This window comes from Artibeus jamaicensis, unplaced genomic scaffold (assembly GCF_021234435.1).
Source record: "Artibeus jamaicensis isolate MK-2021 breed Jamaican fruit bat unplaced genomic scaffold, CSHL_Jam_final contig_452, whole genome shotgun sequence".
In the NCBI taxonomy this organism is placed as follows: domain Eukaryota; kingdom Metazoa; phylum Chordata; class Mammalia; order Chiroptera; family Phyllostomidae; genus Artibeus; species Artibeus jamaicensis.
This window is the reverse complement of record NW_026521837.1, coordinates 16,248,121-16,272,488: the sequence shown is the minus strand read 5'-3', so window position 1 is coordinate 16,272,488 and position 24,368 is coordinate 16,248,121. Positions and strand designations below refer to the sequence as shown.

Genomic DNA, 24,368 nt, shown 5'->3' with positions numbered 1-24,368 from the left:
AGGGATAATTTTCATAGTTTTTCTTTTTTAGAGGGAAGTGAGCCCTTTTCCATAATATTCCAACAACACTGTGACACTGTAGATTGTGAAAATTAACTCAGATGTTACTAGCATTCTCTGTCAGAGTTTTGAGCAGGCGTCGAATTACAACCTGCTGAATTCTGATATGGGTGGTTTTTCCCAGCATCAGGGCCCTGTACTAATAATGTAATAATATTAATAATGCAAGACTAGAAGTGTAGTATATAAATAAACATTATTTTGTTGCATATGATGTTAAAATTAACAACAATTAGAAATACTCTCTCCAATAATACTTGTTTAGGAGCATTACATGCAAGTGTTTTGAGATTTCTGTGTGCCACCAGGTAGAGGAGCTATTGATTCCTTGTCACCAGAACATTTAAAAAATAATAATTTGATGTTGTAACAAAGGGAAGCTCATGTTTGTGAAAGAATTAGCCCAGCCTAGAATTTCTACCTCTGGTATGTTAAAGCAGAAAATGTTCTTTGGGGAGAGAGATTGTAGCCTTGTAGACACCTTGCTGACATTGGTTTTGTTGATACACTGTCCTGAGTTTTAGGCCTGGGAGGCGACTTCGGTTTGCTGAAATATTCTGCAACCGGTATTGTCATCTTATTTCTTCTTATAACTATTGGAGGCTTGTGCTCAGCCTCTGAAATAAAAACAAAAAATCTAAGTAAGACCATAATTGACACATCAAACATAACTTCTGCTGTTTTAGTAGCAAATGACAAGATATGAAGTTCGGGTGAGCCAAATACACCCAAAATTCCTAAAATAATATATTCTAACTTTTCATACTATCTATTCATCTTTAATGAGTTGTTTATAACATGCAGATATGTTCTTCACTCTTAGAATCAAACATTATTTTGGTAGAGATGAATTAGGGTTGGTGATGGGCACAGCGGGACCAGTGGGAGAAAGGAGAAGGATCTATGGTCCTGATAGACAAATAAATAAATAAACAAGCAGGTTAAAATGAGCTCTTTGTACTTATGAGACCTTCCAAGGCTTGCATGGTCACACCCAAGGAGGAATAAGGATTTGGGGAGATGCTAAATATCAACACTGGAGACAAAGGTATGTGATTTAGGGATTCTTATACAAAAATTGCTCATATATCTAGACAGGGTAAAATATATCTGTGGCCAACAGGTAAGAGATAAAATTGAGTAATAGAAATATCACTGTCAGGATTTTACATTCCTAGGGTGAAGAGTTTGGTAAAGAGAGATACAATATACAATCTTTGGACTGTCAGAATAAGAGGGTATTTTCTAATTTCTAAATTACACTTATTATTGTGTATTAGCAAATGATCCCCTTTTGTATTGGTTAACTCCAATAGAAACTGCTTGGGTCTAGAGTGAACTTCAGGAACTCTAACTGACCATATCATTGCTAGGAGAAGGGGAGCTTGTAGAAATTATAAAGTAGACTTTTTTGTGATTAGCAGACATACTTCATAGCTGTTGCTCTACAGCAGGGTTGTCAAACTCGTTTTCACCAGGGGCCACATCAGCCTTGCTGTTGCCTTCAAAGGGTTAAATGTAACTTTAGGACTGTATGAATGTAACCACTCCTTAACAGTTAAGTAAGAGCCCCGTGCTGCTGCCGGGCAGAAACAAGGTCCAGGGCCAGGTAAAACAAGGTGGAGGGCTGGGTTCGGCCTTGTGTTTGACACAAAGTCATGCTCTAAAGTCATGGGTTGCTGTGCTTGTTTTAAGGTTAGGACCTACCAATCTCACAGGGATGTGTTTCCATTGGGCTATCCTGGACCAATATAAGACTTTCTAAAATTCTTGATTCTTTTTGATTCAAATCGTGGGCTGGGGTTAGGTTGGTTTCTGTTAGGGACACAGAACTGCTCCTCTCTTTTGAATTTCAGTTGACTCATGGGTTATCTGCTGCTGGCTGATTGCTTTTTATTAGTTTTCTCTGGTTGACTTTGTTTCTAGTGAAAATCATTTGGCTCAGTGGCGGTTAAGCTGTGAAGAACCAAACTCAGATCAGTGTCTGTTAAGTCAATGCAAGGCTTCTCCTGGCACTGGACTGGCATGACGGAACCTGTACTTCCTTGTGTCCTTCTGTCTTGCTTCTCAAAGAGTGCCTGTCCCTAATGGTCCACTTTACCTTCCAATACAAAGTCAAATTTATATCAAATGGATCTCTGAGAGACTCAGCAGATGCTGCCCTTTAGAGTAGCTGGAAATATCTATTGTATTTTACTGCATTTAAAACAATGGCCCCTTAATATCTGTGTCCCTGACTAGTTAGATACTTACTGGTTTCCTTATAACAACTTAGTAATTATTAGAAACTGTACTTAACCTTTTGGTACTGCCTTGTTTTCTTCAGATCCTTGACTTGACACTCTAAATCAATTGGAGAAAGAGAAAATGAAATTCACAGACACAAACAAGCATTTTCTATAGATTGCATTATTATCATATAAGCTAAGTATGTATGTCTTAAATATGCTGTTTCATTCTCTGTTTTTCAAAATAGACAGTATTAAATGTTTTTCCCAATGGAAAATTCTTTTGACTCTGAGTAAATATCTAAACAGTACATCATACTCACTAAGGTAGAGACGCTGTCTCCCAGTTTCTAATTTTATGGAAACTTTAAGGTAGAGACAAATTGCAATGCTACAAAATTCTCCTCTATATTAATGCTTTTTAAAGTGAACTATTATGTGTTTTGAATATTATTTTTTCTGAATGTAAACATTCCTCAACTTTTAATTTTAAAGCAACAAGATTTTCTCTCCTAGCTTAAATACTTTACCACATTCTTTCACCATGATGTTATACATAAATACTCATTTTCTTCTGTCATAGGAAGAATTTCCACTGCAGTATTTTCAATTTTCTTAATAGTTATTTTTCCCCCTGACAACTCCCAGGAGTATGTCAAAGACAATTAAGTGAAGCAATTTATTTTGATTTTGCATTGTTGTATACAAAAAAGTGGTACCTCTATGATAGACATTTAACAAAATATGCAATTTTACAAAATTGTTATTATTCCATATAATAACAATACAATTTGAATTTTCTTTATAGCTGTTATTTTTAGGTAAACTAAAAACAACAACACTATATTTTCCTAGATTTCTGGGTGTCTACTCTTGCTTCGCACTTACTGGAAAGGGACGTTTCCCCAAAAAGAAAAGTTGTTGGGTAAGGAAGACATAGTCCTTGCAAAAATGCTCTGAAAAAATAGAATTCAGAATGATTCTCAGTACATTTATGAACATGGAAAAATAAAAACCAAATGCACATTGCTGTCACTTACTGAATAAAGAGGAATTAAGACCTCCGCATGTTTATGTTTAGTATTTTGAAAGATAATGAAAAGAGAATTCAAGTCTTAATGTACCATATGCCTTCTGGGTGGCCTTTGTGTCGACTTACCTGGTCAGCTGATGTCCTTCTCTGCAACTGGCCAGCACTTTTGAGTTCAAGGCTGAGTCTGAGGGCGGTTTAACTTTGGTTGGCTTCCCAGTCACTGCTGCTGGTTCTGCTGAGATGTTTCTTCTTCCAGGGTGAGGACCAGGGCCAGCCAGCAAGTTTATCTGAGCCAGCTCAGCATGAATCAAGGCCGAGACCCACTCTTTTTCTGATGTAAGAGGAGCATGAAGGTTGTAATTTTCACTGTCTAGAAATACTGAATTAGTTTCTTATATCCAGCACTCCAGTGTAAAAGGCAGGTAATCTTTTCTGGGGAGGCATCTATGTGTGAGTCAAGGTTTCTGCAAACAAGTTGCTTCACAACATCCTAACTTCTATTGACCTGTGATATTGTAGAGTGCTCAGAGTAGTTAACTCATTGAGGCACCTGTCCATGAGTGGCAGTGGAATCGTTTTCAAATATTGAGTACAAAATTTAGCCTTACAGGCCACTTCCAAATGAACAAAAAGAAAGAAAAAAAAGCTTCCTATAAAAAATAGTAAGTACAGCCTTGGCCAGGTAGCTCCGTTGGTTAGAGCATTGTCTTGATATGCCAGGGTTGCAGTTTTGATCCTTGATCAAGGCACATGCAAGAATCAACCAATGGATGCATGGCAAAGTAGAACAACGAATTGATGTTTCTCTCTCTCTTTCTTTGTCTCTCTCTCTTCCTCTCTCTCAAAGATCAGTAAAAAAAATAAAACTACAATAAAATCTCATTAAATACAGACTGATACAGTTAAATAATAGTTACAAGTTTACCTAGAAAGATATATATACTATACTGAAATGATATCTGATAATTTTATTTATTATTATTGTTCTTTTATTTTTTTCTGGTTCTTCACCCCCTCCCCACCGCTGCAATAAGCACTTATTTCTTGTGTAATTTTTTAAGTTATGTTCTTTAAAAGAAATAAAAATAAAGAATAACTAAAGACTTCTTGCCCCAAAATAGTTCTCAATTGCCTGCCAAGTAGTCTTGGATTCCTGGGATAAGGAGCTATTTCCAAAATGCTCCCATTTAAAACATTATTCTGTTCCTGGCACATTGGTATTTCCTAACTTTCATTGGTGTAATGGTTCTCAAACAGTTGTCCCCAGCTCAGCACGATTATCAGCATCATCACCTTAACTGGGAGCTTGTTAGAAATGCAAATTTCTATGCAGGTTCTATCCACGTCAGAAGTTTGGCCTCAGTCAATTTGATGACCAGCAAGGTTTGAGAAGAGGATAGCTACTCCGTGCTATCTATGGTTGTCCCGTAAAGACTGTCATGTGTTTTCATGGAACAGGCCATGAAGGTTCTAAAGGAAGCTAGTGATGATTTTGGTGGGGAGTTGGAACTTGGAAGGCTGTGCTACTGCCACCCATACCACAGGTAGAAACAGGCTTCATGGTAATCTCACCTTTTGAACTTGCATGAAGCAGCCACTGCAGAACTTCTGCCAGAGAATCAGTACGTAATATGTTACAGAGCTTTGCCAGAATCTGACAGGGAATATTAGAGTTACATTGTGAGCAAAAAAATGGTACAGACTTATTAAGTTCCCTTTACTTTCTCCACAGTCTTATCTTCCCAAAGCTGACTCTACACAGTGCTCAATTATATCAATTGGGATTTCAGTTTTGGAGCCAGTGGAATCTTTGGAAAACATCTCTAAAACAAGTAGTAATCATTTAGGTTAGGCAACATGGTTTTCCTTGTTTTGTCTGTTCAATACCAAAAGTATACAGAGGAACCATTCAGTTTTTTCTTCTCTTGGGAAATTGATCCTTTCCCTTTGTACAATGGGGTTCTAATAGGGATCTTCCAGTCATAGAACCATCTCCCCATTGGTACTGCTCCTCTCTATAGTGGGAGTAATCGAACATTACTTTCTCTGCAACGGCCATATTAATTGCTCTTAGTTCATCGAATAAACAGCATTCTCACATCTTAACCTCTAGGCAGAGGTTCATTTATCTGGGAATGACCTGTTTCATATTCCTCTTTTTCTCCTAATTATATCACAAACATTCTTTAGGTTTCTTTCTTCCGAAGCCTCTCTTAGCTCCAAAATCTCCTCCTATCTGATCTTACAACGCCTGTACAATCCCTCTCATGAGCTCTGTGAATGAAGGAACCAAGTTCACTTGCTTTTTTCCACTAGCTGGCTCTAGTAGTGCTTAGTTGTCTTTAACTTCATTCAAAACAATTTTATTAGATTGTATTGTGACAGCTGTCATATCAGCATGCATTTAAAAAAGTCAAAATTGGTGACTTTTTAATGTAGCCATTTTAATATTGAAGATAGAAGAAAATAAGAAACATTTTCAGCATATTATATGCTTTATTATTTGAAGAGAGATAAAAATGCAACTGAGATGGTAAAAAGTTGTGCATTGTGTGGAGAAGGTGCTGTGACTGATTAAATGTTTGCAAAGTTTTGTGCTGGAGATTTCTCACTGGACAATGCTCCACAGTCAGGTAGACCAGTTGAAATTGATAGCGATCAAATCGAGACATTAACTGAACAATCAGTGTTACACCATGCAAGAGATAACTGACATAATCAAAATATCCAAATCACGCATTGAAAAATCATTTGCAACAGCTTGGTTATGTTAATTCGTCTGATGTTTGGATCCCATGGAAGTTAAGTGAAGAAAACCTCTTTGTCCATATTTCTGCATATGATTCTTTACTTAAATGTAATGGAAACATTCTGGTTTTAAAACAAATTGTGAGAGGTGATGAAAAGTGGATACTTTACAATAATGGAATGGAAGAGATCCTGGGGCAAGCAAAATGAACCACCGCCAACCACACCAAAGGCCAGTCTTCATTCAAAGAAGGTGATGTTGTGTATATTGTGGGATTGGAAGGGAGTCCTTTATTATGAGCTTTTTCTGGAAAACCAAACAATTAATTCCAAAAGGTAGTTCTCCCATTTAGACCAACTGACAGCAATACTCAATGAAAATTGCCTGTAATTAGTCGACAGAAAATGCATAATCTTTCATCAGGATAACGCAAGACCACATGTTTCTGTGATGACCAGGCAAAAACTGTGGCATTATGGCTTGGCCAGGGAGCTCTGATTCATCTGCCTTATTCACTAGACATTGCACCCTCAGATTTTCATTTATTTCAGTCTTTACCAAAATTCTCTTAATGGAAAAAATTTTAATTTCCTGGAAGACTGCAAAAGGCACCTGGAACAGTTCTTTGCTCAAAAAGATAAGCAGTTTTGGGAAGAGAGAATTATGAAATTGTCTGAAAGATGGCAGAAGGTAGAACAAAATGGTGAATATGTTGTTCAATAAAGTTATTGGTGAAAACAGAAAACCAAACAAACTTTTTGGCCAAATAATATTTCTATAAATTGAAGGTCTTTAGGAGGAAGGCTAAAAATGACATCTTACTAGACACAGAAGTCTGTTTTCATTTAAAGTAATAATTGTGAAACCGCATACTTTTTCATGCACACCCTAGCACAAACATAGCTTGATTTCACAACCCATTCAGAGTTACCTGACTAAAGAGGAGAAAACTGGAACACAGTTCAGATATTTTGAAGAATGCATAGAAGGATGGGATACCACCCAGATGAGCCCTATTTTTAGAGCTCTTCTACACAAGCCAAAAAGAAAAATTTAATGACTTGTTTTTACACTTCACTTATTCTCCTTTATTTCACAAATATGCAACAGTTATTTGCTAAAATGCCATGTTATGTGTGTCAGCTCATATTTGTTAGCAAAGTGGTGAGTGCTGAGGAATCAGTTTGAACAAGTAGACAAGTTCCCCTCCTTCAAAGAGTTCACATCTTAGTGGATTTTGTATCACTTGATGTTCAGGTAAATCAGTACCTGGAAGGTGTAAGATGCTTTTGAGACAAAGACTCTTTAATAGATGTCCCCAAGGCCATCTTTAATAGATGTGCCCTAGGAGGCAAGACAGCCTTATCAAGACTGCACTCAGCCTATGGTTTAGTTGAGTTGAGGGACTATGTGGTTAGTTGATTTTTTACAATTCTACTTTGATCTTGATAGAACTTTTTAATGTATGCATCCAACACTCAGTAAATAATTAATTTAATAATTACTGGGTACCTAGCACTTATCTAGGCACTGAAGATAAAGCAATAACCAAGATAGACAAGTATAAGACCTCATGACTTGAATTTTAGAGTGAGTGATGTGGGGAGGCAGAGACAATATTGAAAAAATAAAAACATATGGACATATCAGATATGACATGATTTATGAAAAAATAACAAAGGGTGATAGGATGGGGGGTGACTGGGTTAGCTACCTTAGATTGAATGGTCAGGGAAAGCACTTTTGAGTAAGTGGTATTTAACCTGAAACCTTAATGACTGGAAGGTGACCACCGAAATGATTAAAGAGAAGACAATTCCTAGCAGGGTACAACCCCCCAGGGAGGCAACGAGTTGGACAGTAATTCTGGAGTCTCTGTACTATAAAATCTTTAGCCAGAGTCATCAGGAAATCATGTATAAACACAAGACATATCTGTAGATATTCTCCCTTGTCCTCTTTTCTTTTTCTTTCCCAATTTTGTTTTCAACATGAAGTATTATACCCAATGACACTGTTATCCTTTACCTTTAACATAGTTCCTTATCAGGATTATTCAATAACAACCCTGACAATATACTCTGTTATCTGCTATTTCTACTACTAATACTTATTTTAAAATTCTATCAGAGTCAGCATTACAGTATTGTAACCCTTAATTCATTGTCGTGGGTCTTAAAGTGAGGAAAGGTGGAGGTTACCAAAAGGATCTAAGGAAAATAAATGAAGAATAGCAGATGACAAGTATTAGCTGATTGGTTTACTGATAATACGTCATTCTCAGAAATAACTTACGTTGGAGAGAAGCATCCAGTAGCCTGATATGACATACTTCTATTACTGTAACTGAATCTATAACCTCAGGCTGAGATAGTGCTTCCCAAGCATTAGAAAGATGACAAAGACAGATATGAGAAACATAGGGCCAAGGTTGTTTGGCAAATGCCAAGCTTTTCCTTATGTCTAAACCAAATGCTCTGGTTTGGGGTTTTTTGTTTTTGTTTTTAAACAGTGACAGGATTCCAGAGAGAAGTAAGGCTGCAAGTGAAAGTAGGATCAGGCCTTAGATTTCAGGCTAAGTGGTTTTAAATTAATTCAGTTGTCAAAGGGGAACCAGAGTTTTAAGGATGCTAAGTGATGTGACTTTCTTTGTTTGTTCATTCTGTACCCAAGTTATGGATTAACTAAATCTGCCCCTTACTTTGATTTCCTGGTCCAGGTAGTTTGGTATGCATACGGTATTCCCTTTGACATTAGTCTTGGTACTCTTCACATCTGAAGAACAAGATGCAGCAGTACAGCATGCTTTGGGAGGTGAGGGTGGATTATTTACTTTAATTTCTTCCTAAATCCAAGATGAAATATAATCAATATGCATTTGCATCCACTTACATTTTGTATAAAAATTAAATGTAAAATGAATGAGAAATGTTGTAGCTAAATGAGACATACGTAAAAGCAAAAAAGTTAGTTTTAATTCTTCCTTAAATATCTAATTTTCAAATGTTTGCATTGAGAGACAGAACAAATAGTAATACATTACTTACTTTTTGTGAAACCACTTTAAACCCTTGGCTGAACATCAACGTAGTAATTTTAAAATGTTTAATGTATAACTTTTACTTATATTGCTGCTTCATATAACAACCAACTCATGATACATAATAAGATTTTCTGCTGAGTTGGGAATGTTTCTCTTTTATGATTGTAAAAGACAGTTCAGAGGTTTTATGATGTTTCTGTACAGAGTGAACTGATGACCCTTTGCTCGGCTAAATGTCAGCTACAGAATCAGAAAGGTAAACTTAATTACTTCCCTTGATTAGTTGGAAAAGAAAATAGGAAGTGTATTTTCTTGTTTTGGGAGATGAAATATTCTGTTTGGAATTTTTTAAGATGTAAGTTCTTTAAGTCCAAGAAAAGTTCTAGATCTTTGTGTCTATTCCAAGAAAGTTTTAACCTTCAGAAGCAAGTGATATATATAGACACACAGAAACTAGTGGCTGAATGTGTCGGTGACTGGGACCTGTGATGACTGGGCTTGAATGAACAATGTTTAACTGTTAGCATTTACTGAAAATAAAGCTGTAATGTAGTTAGATGCATTCTTTTGTTAAAGTTTATTACATAGACTAATAGTTTTGGGGAATAGCAATGTACATATTTGATTTAACTCTCCCACCGAACATAGCTAAAAAGATACATTAAAAAGAAATAGCCCTAGGGCCTGTGTAGCAGTGGAGAAAGATTATTTTCTCTCCCTCTCTCCTTCCCTTCCCCTCTAAAGATAAATAAATAAAAATTTAAAAAAAAAAAAAAAAGAAATAGCCCTGGCTGGTGTAGCTCAGTGGATTGAGCACGGGCCTGTGAACCAGAGTATCACGGTTAGATTCCAAGTCAGGGCACATGCCTGGGTTGCAGGTCAGTTCCCAGCAGGGGACGCATGAGAGGCAACCATACATTGATGTTTCTCTCCCTCTCTCCTTACCTTCCTCTCTAAAGATAAATAAATAAAATCTTAAAAAAAAATAATATCGCGAGTGAATAAACGAGGGGTTAATAGGTTAAAAGTGAAGAGAAAGTAAGAAGTTTGAAGTATAACCAGTGGAATAGCCATTTTTTTGAGGCCATTGATCCTGGAGAATATCTTTCCTTTTGACTTAAAGTTCCTGAAAAAAATAGGACCCAAATTTCAGGACCTGGATAAGAGCCACCCAAGAGCTCTGCTCTCAAGGTGAAGGTGACCTAGAAATATAATAGTCCCTGAAGAAATAAAGCCTGAGATAAAGGTTTGAACTTGGTTTAAACTGATCTAGGCTTACAGCTTCTGGGTTCCTATAAAAGCAAACACAAATTCTCTCTGAAAGAAAATTCATTTACCATGGGCTTCAGATTCCCACAAATATAACTTTCTCTTTTATGAAAGGTTATATTCTTTCTAATATAACCTTTTTAAAAGATTTTTTTACTTATTTACTTTTACAGAGAGGGGAAGGGAAGGAGAAAGAGAGAGAAACATCAATGTGTGGTTGCCTCTCATGTGCCCCCTGCTGGGGACCTGTCCCACAACCCAGGCATGTGCCCTGACTGGGAATCAAATCGGTGACTCTTTGGTTTGCAGGCCCGCAATTAATCCACTGAGCTACACCAGCCAAGTCTTTTTTATTTTATATATAATTTTTCATACATAATATCCAGCAATTGAGCTGTGACTAAAAAAAGAAATTATAATGCTAATTAGAAAAAATTAATACTACTGAAAATGTTACATGGCAATAATTATGAAAGCAGTTAAAGCAATTCTCAGAGGGGAATTTATAGCTTTAAAATGTATATACTGGAAAGACAAGAGAAGCTAGATGAAGAACAATAAGATAAATATGTGAATGGAAAGAGAAAATAATAAAAATCAACAAAATAGAAAAAATGATCATCATAGAAGATAAATGCCACAAAAATTATTTATTTGTATGCTAATAAAATTGATAAACTATTGAAACTGATTAAAAAAAAGATATAATTAACAAAACATGTAAAAAGTATATAACAGATTTGGCAAATATTTTTAAAAGAATATGAAGATATTATGTAACATTGTTGATAGATTTGAATGTTTCTATGAAATTACTAATTTTTTAGAAAAAGAATATGTTGCCAAAATTAATTCAAGAAGAAATAGAAAATCTGAACAATATAACGACATAAATTTTAAATCAAGGAGTGTTGTCAGAATTGAAGATAACAATTTTATATTGATTAAAGGTTCATTTCATTAAGAGGAAATAACAAGCCTAAATAGTTACAGTCCTACTAAAAAAGTTTTAAGTGACATATTAAAAACTGATAGAAATTAAAGAAATATAGAAATCTACAATTACAGTCAGAGATTTCAACACCTCTCTCTCAATAACTGATAGAAAAAGGAGACAGCAAATCAGTAAGGCCACTGAAAACTTGAATGAGAGTATCAACCAATTTGACCTAATTATTTTTTGCTTCCATTAAGAGGACTTTTTAAAAAAATTTTAAAACATTCATATTTATTTTTTCTATTTTATTTTATTTTTTTCCAATAACATTCATCCCCATACCCTCTTCTACCTCTACCCACCCGACCTCCACTCCCCCATCTCCCCCCACAATCACCACACTGTTATGTTACATTCTCCCCAACAATAGCAGAGTCAACATTCTTTTTCATGGGCACATGGAAAATTTATCAAGTCCAACCATGTTCTTGGCCTGGTAACAAATCTAAGTAATTTTCTAAAGTTTCAAAATATTGTGGGCAAGGAGCAGTTAGCTGGTGTAGATATCTATGTCCCTGTGAAGGTGGTGGTCACATGGCCCATATTTAGGCCAGTTCTTCTCTTAAGTCCTGGTGGCCTATTATCAGAAATACGTGAATGAGGTTTACGAGGAGATCAAGGACATTCTCACACAGTATGGCTAAACCCTGCTCTTAGCTGATCTCCATAACTGTGAATTTAAAAAGCTTAGAGGCCCTGCTGCTTGCTACCAGAAATCCTACTGATAAGCCCATCGTGAGGATCAGGCTTCACCTTTATAATAAACAATGGTTGTGGAATTTAAGGTTTCAAGGAAAACATATTCTCTGGCCACAGTGAAATTAAACTGGAAATCAAGCACATAGAGACATCTTAAAAATCCCCAAGCATTTGGAAATTAAATAACAATTTTAAGTAAGTCATGGGTAAAAAAGAAGAAATTAAAAAGGGAATTAGGAAGTATCTTGAACAGAATGATAATAAAAGTTCATCATCATAAAGTTGGGGGATACAGCTAAGGCAGTAAAGAAAAAGTCTCGGATCAATTATTTAAGCTTTCGTCTAATATACAACCCCAAATCAATAAAATAGAAACAGAAAAACAAAGCAATAGGGATCATCAATGAAATGAAAAGCTGATTCTTTAAGAAGAGCAATAAATATCATGAACCTCTATCTACATAAATCAGGAAGAAAAATCATATAATCATTAAAAGGATATTTTATGAATGACTTTATACAACAACTTAGATGAAATGGACAAATTTCTCTAAAAACATAATCTACCAAAGCTCACAAAAGAAGAACTAGGTAGTCTGAATAGCCTATACCCACAATATGAAAATAAGAAATTGAATTTGTAGTTAAAAATCTTTGCTCAAAGAAAACTCCAACCCTGATGGCTTCACTGACAAATTCTACTAAACCTTTAACAAAAAATAATACTAAGTCTACACAAAATCTCCCAGAATATTAAAGAGGAGTTTCCCACTTACCTTATGAAAGCCAGTATTATGCCAATACCAAAACCAGAAAAGACATTACAGGTAAAATGCAAACAAATATTCCTCCTGAACACAGACATAAGAATGCTAAACAAAATCATATGAAATTATATAAAAAGGATAACTCATCAGACCAAGTTGGTTTTTTCCCAGGAATGCAAGGGTAGTTAACCTTGGATATTATGTAGTTTAACATTTGAAAGCTGGCCAATGTGATTCACCCTATTAACAGACTTATAAAGGAAGATCACAGAATCATCTCAAATAGATGCAGAAAAAGCATTTGGCAAAATTCATCACCCGTTTCTGATTTAAAAGAAAAAAACCTCTCAGAACACTAGGAATGGAAAGGAATCTCCTCAACTGTATAAAGGACATTTATGAATAAAGTGAGTTAACATTATACTTAATGGTGAAAATCTGAATGCTTTCTCCCAGCAATTTAGGCAGGTCAAGGACGTCTGCTCTCATCAGTTCCATTCAACATAGCACTAGAGTTTCTAGCCATTGCAATAAAGCAAAATAGAGAGATAAATAGCACATGCATTTGAAACTATAACAGAAGAATTTAAGGTTTGGGCTTTATCAAAATGATAAATTCTGCTTCTTCGAAGATATTGTTACAAAAAAGGAAGCTTCGGACTGGACAAAAATATTTTCAAGATATATATGTGACAGAAGATTTATAATTGGAGTTTATAAAGAACTTTTACAACTTCATAATAAAAAGACACACAACCCAATTTAAAATGTGGGAAAGAGATTTGAATACACACTTTCCATAAAAAGATATATGGATGGCAAATAAGAACATGAAAAGATGTCAGCCTCATTAGTCATTAGGAAGTGCACATTAAAACCACAATGAGATACCACTACACACCCAGTAGATTGGATAAAATAAAAATACCGACCATATTAAGGATGTTGAGGAAAGGAAAATCTTATATACTGCGGGCAGGAATATAAAGTGGTACAACAACTTTGAAAAAAAAGTTCATCAGTTTCTTTAAAAAATTAACATATACCTACTATAGGACTGAGTCATTTCATTCCTAGGTATTTACCCAAAATAAAAGAAAATGTATCTCTATACCAAGACTTGTACACAAATGTTCATATTGACTTTGTCAAATACTAGAAACAAGCTAAATGTCTATCAACAGGTGACTGGATAAGTAAATTGTGGGACTATTCCTCAGCAATAAATAGAAATGAATTATCCCATTTATTGGCACACAACAACATGAATGAATCAAAATAATTATGCTAAGTTAAAGAAATGAGATTAAAAAAGAGAGCTCACTATATGGTTTCATGTATATAGAATCCTAAAAATTGCATGCTACATCTTTAGTGACAACAGATAAATGTTTGCCCATGGGTGTGGGGGACCAGGGTCATGAGAAAACTTTGGGAAGTAATGGGTATGTTTATTTTCTTGATTTTGGTGGAGGCTATCATGGTATGAATATGTATTTGTCAAAACTCATCAAATTATGCACTTTAAATACAGAGTGAGGCAAAAGTAGGCTCACAGTTGTGAGTACATGAAACAGACTTTATTGTTGTGTTATTATTTATTATTATATTATTTCCACACAAACAACTGTAAACCTACTTTGCCCCACCCTGTATGTGCATTTTATATCATGTTAATTAAATAAAGCTGTAAAAAATATTGTGAAACATGGTATCTTCTCAGAAAAGTATGTGAAGAAGAAAGAGGAGAGGGAATGATAAAAGTCAAACTAAATATGTAGCTGTAAATAGTTGTCTCTTTACCTTTTTAATCACTAAGGGATTCTCACTGGAGGTTTTGAAGCACTCCTGGATTTTTCTACATGGCTCTGGAATGATATTGAGGAAAGATATACTTAGATCAAACTGAAAAATTTGTTTCTGTCACATGTCATATACATCAGTTGCTGAAAGATGTGGGCATACACCTAAATTTTAATTAAGATCAACCCAGGCATCTGTTTATAAATATTAGAAAGCTTGAAGGTATGACAATAACATAATAGAAGTGTATTTATGTTACAAAACCAGTTCTATGGCCAGACGATGATATAAAGAAACACTGCAATAAAACATTCTTGATCCAGATAAATGTTTTAAAAGTATGCATTTCAGTGTAAGATGTGTCTTCCTCTGGTTCCTGTCCATATAATTATCACTTTCTCTAGTTACAGAGACTGTATGTGTGCTGTTTGCTCTGCAGACAGGAAGCGAAGATGTGTGCTGAGTTATAATTACACTCTTTATTTTATTTCTCATTTCTTCAGTCTCTCAACCCCACCCACTTCATCTACTTAACCCCCCCAAAACCACTTAAATGTTTGCTCAATTTTTCTTTGTGTTAAATTGAAGATATATTCTGTTTAAGTGATGCTATCTTTTATACTGAAGGCATAGTTAATACAGCAATTCTTTTGAAGATGAAAAAATTTTGTGTATATACCAAATAATAACTGAATTCATTACTTAAAGTAGGGGGAACAAAGTTAGGGGTGAAAGTATATTAAGAGAACTCTTCTGGGAAACAAACCACTTTAGCTATTCTAAACAAAAATAATACAAATAATACAGGTAACTGCTTGTTTCTAGTATCATTGGAAGGGGTGGAACAGTGAACTCTGGTTTTGATCCTTCACAAATCATTTCAAGTACACTTCACACTGCCTCCATTGAGGCAGGCACAGTTTTTATCACATAATCAGCAAGAAGGGGAGTCAGGAAGTCATGGCCCCTTCAACTGCTGTCACAATATCCAAGAGGCTAAAGCTTAGGGACTGGATCTCTGCTGCAATCAGAAAGCAATCATATCTGCTGAATTTGCCTTTTTGACACCTATCAATCCAGAATCTGAACACTGAGGTATTGTAGCAAAAAAAAAAAAAAACAAACATGTATCCAGTCATGCTTGACAGTGCACATCAATCAAAAAGATCACCTTAGCCCCACATCTGCGATATAAATTTTACCAGATGGCAACACCTGATTTCCATCAAAGGACTACTATGAATGTAATGTTTAAGTTCCTATGTTTTACATTATATAAGAAGGAACCCTAGGAGGAAAGTGGAATAAGTGGGCTTTGATTCCTCATTGCTAGTGGAAAGGCAGGAATAGGAGCTCTTGAAATGAGCCAACAAGCATGAAGATCTTCCAATGGAATCACATGGTAAGTACTCTATTACTGATCCCTCTTATCATCTCTTCATACATATTTTACCATATTATACCAAATAATTTTGATGTGTCTTGAAACTTTTAGTAGTTTGTGTATTGTATAGAGCAGGAGAAAGAAAACAGGATATAATTTTTACCACTAAGAATTCCTTATATTTTGCCTTGACCTTTAGAGTTGGCCTTACTATGCTTTTTTATTAATTTAAGCTGTACTACATAATGGTCTGATATATGTATATATTGCAAAATGATTACCACAATAAATTTAGTTAACATACATCACCTTACATAGTTACAAATTTTTTCTTATGAGAAATTTTAAGATCTAAACACTTAGCTCTCAAATATACAACACAGTACTGTTAACTATAATTGTTATGCTGTACTTTTGATTAATTTTGCTTCATTTCAATTCAGTAAACATTAATGAATTTATTGAATTGTTTATGAAAGACCAGGCACTGGAAGCTGGGGAGATATCAAGAATAACAAAAATGCAGAGCCTTGACCTTAAGGACTTGACCATCCAGTGGGGAAGATGTAAGCTTCAATAGTCATGAAATTCCATGACTATTGCATTTCCCAAACTCACTTTTTGTCTGAAGTATTTTCCCTATCAGTGGTGGCTAAAGATTCATTTTTGGCATCTCTTAGCTAGGAATTGTAGGAATTTTGTAGAAATTATAATTAGAGTGACACCAAATATGTGTTGGACATAATTAGTAATTATAATATTTATTAACATTTTTGAACTACTAAATTGAGATCACATGGGTGAAAATTTTTTATAATGAATACCTATGTCAAACTGTGAAATTTCATGAAAATTTAAAAATCACTGCAGCTGTTTCATCAATCATGTAGGTTCCACCTCCTCCACTCCCCAGTAGTTTTGCAGGAAATACTTCTTAGTTGAGAGGGACTCACCAGAATGAGGCCGCGGAGGATGCACTTTGACACTGTTTGCGGCTGGCGAGACTCCTCTGACTGGGCTCTCCAGGGGTGCAGTACTGGGTGGGTAACTGCATTTGGCGGATGGCATTTCATCCTTCTCTAAGTAGTTGAACTGGCCAGCACCCCACAATGTTCCCAATGAGTTCTCATCATCATTCACAGTACAGATAGGAACGTTATTCAAACCTAGGTAGTAAGGATAAAGAAGACCAAACTGCCAGATTAGGTGCTTTTCCTTGAGCAGTCAGCAATGTCCCACCCAACCAGATGTTAAATGTACATAAGATGTCAGACTTCAAATTGTATGGACTAGAGGCAGTCTTCAAAAGTCAGTGTGGCAAATTATATTTGCAATGCACACTTCCTTACAATATTCTGCCATCTTACTAGCTTAAGAACCAGGCCCATATCTTTAATCTTGGTCTGAGGGTTAAATGGGGTAGATCTGCCTCTATGCTAAACAGACCTCTTATTTCCCAAGTTTTGATAATGACTACAGAGGGTTTATATTAGTCCTCTTCATGAATACCAGATTGAGATTTTTCTTGAAAGCATTGAGAATGTCTTAATGTAGAAAGGCATCTTAACAGACATACGCTGGCTCTTCTTTTGTACTGGTAGGAGGTGAAAAGCTGTTGGAGCTAGGACTGGGAGGCAGGGTGACAGATTGTGCAGGAAGGAAGGAAGGAAAATTTTCTACAAAAGGACCCCTTTCCTCATGTCAGAGTTCTGGGTTCATTCCCTTTCCTATAACAGTTATTTGCTTTTGGTTCAAATATTGATTTATGGACATATTGTCTTTTCACTACAATGCTATGTCATCTGGAATTGGATGGCTTAGGAAATGGGGACATGCAGACCATTGCTGTATGTTAATCCTTGAATCATGAGAGGTAGTAATAGATGGCTGCTTTGTTTCACAGGAAGCATCCTGATAGTGTCTTTCATATTTGCCATTCTTCTGAACTTCCCTTTGGCACAATCAATCCACACCCTTCTTATCTATCTGCTCAGATGACATCCCAAAGGTCTTTGCTGACAACCCTGTCTGAAATACAGCTCAGTCACGATGTACCTCCTTATGCTCTTTTATTTTTCCCATACCACTTGTTGCCTGTCATATCTGTTTGCACATTGCTAGGCTGAGCTGCCCCAGAATGTAAAACTTCATGCAGCATGCATTTTGTCTGCTTCATTTTCTACTCTATTCCAAGTATCTAGGATAGTGCCTAGCACAAAGTAGGTGCTCTATGATTATTTGTTAATTTTACCAAACACGAAGCTTTTATTTAATCTAATACTTTTAATTTTACTGATAGTAACTGCTCCCAAATAGAAATGAGAATAACATTTTTGAACATAACATCACCTCTTATCAATTTATCTTAAATACCTAGGTTAGTAATCAGCCCAAGTATGTAATGAAAATTGATGTCAAATGAAATATAACACACTAACAGAGACAATGGAAAAATTTCTTGCTGCCTCCTTTAATTATAAAAGGTATGTGTGTGTGTGTGTGTATATGTATATATATATATATATATATATATATACACATACATACATACATACTTTGTATGTAATAAACTATTCAGATTCCACCTATCCAAAAGTTAGAAAAAACATATGAAAATCTTTGAAGGGTTGAATCTTTAACTCTGAAGACATTAAAGTGTCTTTGGAGTCACATAGAACAATATTAAATGATTTAAAACTAGTCACAGAAATGCAAAATTCCATCCGGCAGTGAAGGAGGTTAGCAACGATCTTGGTGAGAGTACCACTAACTTCCTTGAGCACACAGACCATTAGGAAGTGGAGTGTTTGGCCCAAGAAAGACCAGTTCCTCCTTTAGGAGGTCAGTTTCTATACCATAGTGATCATTAAAAAGGGCTCACTTTGTGGGAGAGTGCCAAGTGAGGATTCAAATCTCACATCCCTGCCTGATTCTCTGGTTGACTGCAACCTCAAGTTGTTAAGAAAGTAACTCTTAATTTTTCTGTCTAAGGTAATTGGTTTAATTCCTGATGAGTGTCCTTTAGCATTGGGAAGGTTTTATATTAAAGATATAAATGATATAGTATCTTTAGATATTTTATCTAAAGTATCTAAAGCAACAAATTAGCTTTAGAATTACAGATTAAAATCTGCATCAGAAAATGACTTTACATTTTAAGTAGAAATGTATGAAAATATTAAGTCTATAAATAGTAAAGAAGTGTTTTAAATAATACATTTGTCTATATTTATAGGTCTGATTTATTTAACTGACAGGCATTATTTATAGCTTGGTTAGAATTTGCTTGTTAAAGATATAAAAGACTTAAAAATAAATAAAATATATTTAATGAGTAATTGACATTTAAAGTTTTTTAAAGTACATATTAATTAAGTTTTTAACTGGGACTAAATATTAATCAAAGATTTCCTTGAAGTAATTTTTAAAATTTACTAGATTTATAAGTAAAATAATAAGCTATAAGTTAAATTTTAAAAGTTAAAATAAAAAGGTTTGGAATTGTTATTTAAAATTTAATTTAAAAATAATAAGTCACTGCAAATAATCTTTGTGCACAAAGCTCTCCATCAAGAATGTCAAATATTTAATGTTAGCATTGCTGGTGCTATAAAAGTATTAGATGCTATGGCCACCTAAAATTTTGCTCTTTGAAACTGAACTCAATCTTTCTGGAAAAGTGTGGTCCTCCAACTAGTGTACCCTAACTAGTAAATGGTACTACAGATCTGGGGCCCTTGTCTAACTCCTCCCACTCCTTTACTTCCCCTTCAGTACTGCTTTTGATCTTGTCACTTTTTTTCCTATTTTGTTAATTAAGCCACTTCTCCCATGGCCACTCTCCCAGCTCCTTTCGAGGCCACTATTATCTCCCACTCTAACTACTCCTTTTACAATTTATAGCTTCCTAACTGCTTTACTTCCTTGCCTGATTCATCCAATCCACTCTCCATAGATAACAAGAAATATATTAAAATATAAACTTAACTTTTAAAAATATCCCACCTAAAACCCTTCAGAAGCTTCCCATGCACTTAGGATCACGTTGTGCAAATTCACATGGGCTAGAATGTTCCCAGTTATGGGACCTCGGCCTCTTACAACTCATCTCATATCAGCACCCTCCCACCCTTCCTTACACGTATGTCCCACTGGATTTCTCTAAGTTCCTGAAACAGGAACAAGACCTTTCCTACCTCTGAATTTCACTCAAAGTCTTTCCTCTAGAAAACTCCCCCATTATCTGCTTTTCTCGTTGCTTTTTCTGGAGTACTTAAAAGAGATACTCCAGGCTCCATATTCTCATCTAAATTAGATTTCCTTATGGTATATTCTCATATAGCCTATATTTTCTTTCAGAGCAATTGTCTTGGGTCACATTCTTGGGAAATAGAAGCTGGGATGGATATTCGTGTGCAAGAAATTTACTGGGGAGTGTTCTTGGGAACAGCATGCATTTGTAAGGAGGCCAGAGAAGTGGGATTGGGCAAAAGTTGAGCTGCAATGCAGATACAGTAGAAGCCTCAGTTCCTCAAGGAGCAGTGGATGGCTCTGGAGAGGTCTCAGCTCAAGGCAAGAGGGTCAGGCCTTTCTCACCCCCATTAAACATTCAAACTCTCTCTGTGCATGAGAGCTCCCTTTGGCTGGAGAGAAATTCCCAGAGAGGGACTCAGTGTTCGCCATCAGTGGCTGACACGCCTGGCAGGTGGGCAGAGGAATGTCTGGGTTCTGAAGGCATGATCTTGGTAGGAGGTAGGTGCACCACAGGTGCAATTACTCTAGTGAGTAATTATTGCAGCTTACGACTAAATATTTTTATTTGATTAGTATAAAATATCTTCCAGTAAAATGTGAGCTTCTTGCAAGGAGTGGTTGTGTTTGTTTTGCTCACCACTATTTCCATTTCCCAAGGAATGGCTGCCACATGGAGGTGATAAATTCTTGTGGAAGGAAAGGAGACAGTTTAAATAACACCCCGATGAAATTGTAGAGCCATTCACAGATTTCAAACAGAATTTATAGCTACCTCAGTCATCCAGTAGTTGTGTGCCCTTGAGCAAGTGATTTTATTAAAAAATTATTTCCAGCTGAATTGTACAAAGTGGAAGTGGAGTAGACCTCACCTGACGTTGGGAGATCAACTAAAAGATGGGCTCAATCTCCAAGTAAGAAGGTACAAGGTGGGTGGGCCAGGGCAGAGAGAAGAGCAGAGAAAATGAAGACTGAACACTGGGGCACATCAAGTGGAAAGAGCAGATGAGAACAGTCTCAGACGGTTGTGAGATAATAAACGGGATTCAAGGAGAATGGCTTGCTGCAGGACCAGCAGAGACAAATTCCTAAAGGAGATATAGGAAAATGAAGGCCACGGGTAAGTGAACAGATGTTAAAATAAAGAGGTCATAAATGCCCGACCTATCTATTGTCTTGGCAAAATCTGAGGGCAGGGTTTCTCAAAACCCACATGAGAAAAGCATTGCATTTTATTTTGTTTTATTTTTTAAATTTTTTTATTGTTCTTCTATTACAGTTGTCTCAATCCCCCCCTTTGCCCTCCTCTGCCAGCTATTTACAATAGCCAAGTGGTAGAAACATTGCATTTTAATTGCAACTTCTTTTGAAGGCAAATATTACTAAGTATTCAACTAAGTATAAGTTTTTCTCTGATTTGAAATGCTTGAAAGTACTTGATATATCCCTCTCCTATATTTTATTTCATATTCTTCCTTGAGTTATTTTATATTTATGATGCCATATAAAACTGATGGCAAGTTTATTTATGTCTTCAAATCCCCTACAATGTGTATCACAAGGCCTTGCTTATAGTAATATACGTCACAGAAATCTATGTTCAACTAAATAGAAATTTTTTTCTTTGGGAATCTTTTGAGGATATGCCTGCTAATTCTATAAATCATAGTAACTGGAATTAATATGAAAAAGAGAAGAGCAGCCAGTTCAGTTTCAAAGAACAAAATTCAAAATGCCCATGAAGCATCTAAGCTTTGCATGTAGGCCAAATAGACAGTTGAATGTAGGGGTCTAAAGTTGCAAAAAGGAGTCTGAGTCTGGACTACACATTTGAAACTCTTTGTCCTTTGGAGGGTATCCGAAACTTGTGAATGGGTGAATCTGACTAAGGTCGCAGTAGACTAAAGAGAGAAAATGCCTGAGGCCTCAGCTGTGAGAGACTCTAACATTTACTGCAGAGTCAGCAAAAATAAAAGCTGGGAAGGAGAAACCACAAAGCTAGGAGAAAAAATTAGGAAGAAATGGTGTTACAGAAACTAAATTTTTAAATGCAAAAGGAAGAGAAGGAAAGAGGGAAGGACAGAGGGAGACATGGGAGATGAAGGAAGAGAGGGAGGGAAGGAGAGAGAGAGAATGGGTAAAATACATGCTTTTGCAGGGCTGGTATTTAGCATGTAGATGCTAGCATGGCTGTCCAGCTTGTTAAAATATTGAAATACTTTCATACCATTTGGCCATTTCTACCCTGAGCATCCCCCCTTTGGCACCACCCAAGCCTTTCCTAACAAGCGAGTATTCCAAGCATAAGTGCCCGGCACAGAGGGTGACTGCTTGGCTCTGCTTTGGCCCAGTGTTGGCATCTGGCCTCAGTAGTCAATGCCTGTGCCTCAGCAGTGGTTAAACACTGAATAATAGCTGCTGCCCGTGTTTACCTACCACAACCATCAGGTAGCCCAGGTACAGAGAAGAGACAGACATTCTGGGACCTTGAGTCACCTTACCTTTGATGTGGCAGACCCTTCTGGGATGCGGGGTGTGCCTGACTAGAAAACAACTTCCTACTCTAGCCGCGCTGTGGCTGCTTTTGCTCTCAAACTGAGAAGCAGACATCGGGGATTTGAGGCTCATGTTCACGGAGTGTTGGTTTCCCTGTCTCCACTGTTGTGGCCACACAATGCCTTGAGGTCTACCTTCTTAACGTTGCATCCACTTCCAGAGGTGCTCATATCCTGAAATCACAGAATAACGATCATTCTGACCAGGGGTTCTGGACATTTTCTTACATGGCAAACATTTCCCCACCTTCTTTGCTTGCACTGAATTGTTCCTGCTGCCAAGGCAATGTAAGGCTAATTTACTCTCAGACCAAATTTTTGTGAACATTTAAGTTAATCTATGCATGAGAGGATCAGAAAAATTTTCCTTGGAAAAATCAAAACATTTGTGAGAAACTTACAGTGTATTCTATATTTAATTGCACTTAAGGCCACTTTATTGGCTTTCCAACATAAAATATATAACATGGTTATTATATTTTGATATAGTAAATTAAAATGATAGCTTTAAAATACAATACCCATGAGTATGCTTTACATTAAATTAACTTTAAATAAGGATTTTTCTTTTTGTACTTTAACAAAATCAGCATCTTAAATTTGTGTCTTCTTCTGAGGAGATGGGAAAATCTGAAGAAGAAAAAAATCCAAAGTGAAAAGTAACAGTACAAATGATAAACTGGAGAACCTCTGCAATGTTGTTATTTGCAATATTCAGTCATATTCAATGATATTCCCTCAATCAGTCAGCAGTCATTTATTAGACACAGAGTCATAGTCCTAAGGGATAAAAGATAAAGGTATGGCTCTTGGGGAATTCACAGTCATTTGGGAAAAAATTTCTGGAGTAGGAATACAGGAGTTACTAAACCTTCCTGAAGATGGTATACTGGCCTTGAAATTTAAGAAGAATATTTTTCTAGTGTTTATTTTATATTTCCTATTTTATATAGAAATCTTATTTATCACAGCAGTATTAGGAAATATACATTTTATTTCTAACCATGGCAGGGAGGTTTTCTGGTTGGAATAATTTGCACTGTCAAAATATTTCCATATTCTAAAAATTGACTTCAGGAACTTATTGGAGCAGATATTTTTCAGCTCATTATCTTTTTAGACTAGAGAAATCTATATATTCAAGTTTTTCATGGTATATATTCAGAATGTATGGTATAGTAATTACCAGCTCTGTTGCCATAAAACATTTGATTTTCATAAATTCCAAAATTATTCTAGGCTGAATAAAATATATTTCAATCTTTTAAATTAATGCAATATTATTATCTAATAATTAAAATGTTTTCTTATTGTTACTTATAAGCAATAAAAAGGTAGTTCTAATATCGTTTTGAAAATCAGACCTTAGACTTACTTATTCTTCTTTCTGAGATCTTTTGTACAATCATATGAGTAAATTCATATATTATCTGTATTGGGAGAAAAGGCTACAGTGGGCAGCTGGGACAGTGGGAAGGATGCACTGAACTGGAATTGAAAAGTGGGATTTATGGTCCTAGCCTTGTTATT

General features: G+C 35.8%; 1 protein-coding gene across 1 annotated transcript; it reads right to left on the bottom strand.

The window, feature by feature from the left end:
• Window positions 1–477: 477 nt before the first annotated feature.
• Window positions 478–22,911, bottom strand: CUNH4orf17 (chromosome unknown C4orf17 homolog). Its single transcript, XM_037151916.2, has 8 exons — window positions 22,785–22,911; window positions 16,986–17,198; window positions 14,649–14,713; window positions 8,772–8,915; window positions 4,894–4,975; window positions 3,448–3,652; window positions 2,360–2,403; window positions 478–677 (listed from the first exon to the last, which is right to left on the bottom strand). Exons 1-8 carry the CDS (start codon window positions 22,909–22,911, stop codon window positions 478–480), a joined length of 1,080 nt encoding a protein of 359 aa, XP_037007811.2.
• Between the last annotated feature and the right edge of the window lie 1,457 nt (window positions 22,912–24,368).

Bases quoted from the DNA above. Each gene is read 5' to 3' on its own strand.
- CUNH4orf17 (XM_037151916.2), bottom strand. From the start codon at position 22,911: ATGAGCCTCAAATCCCCGATGTCTGCTTCTCAGTTTGAGAGCAAAAGC. The intron at 8,916-14,648 runs GTAAAGAGACAA...TCTTGGATTTAG, and splicing joins ATCCCTTAGTGATTAAAAAG to GAAGAAATTAAAGTAAATAA. The intron at 2,404-3,447 runs GTAAGTCGACAC...CAATTGATTTAG, and splicing joins GAAGGACATCAGCTGACCAG to AGTGTCAAGTCAAGGATCTG.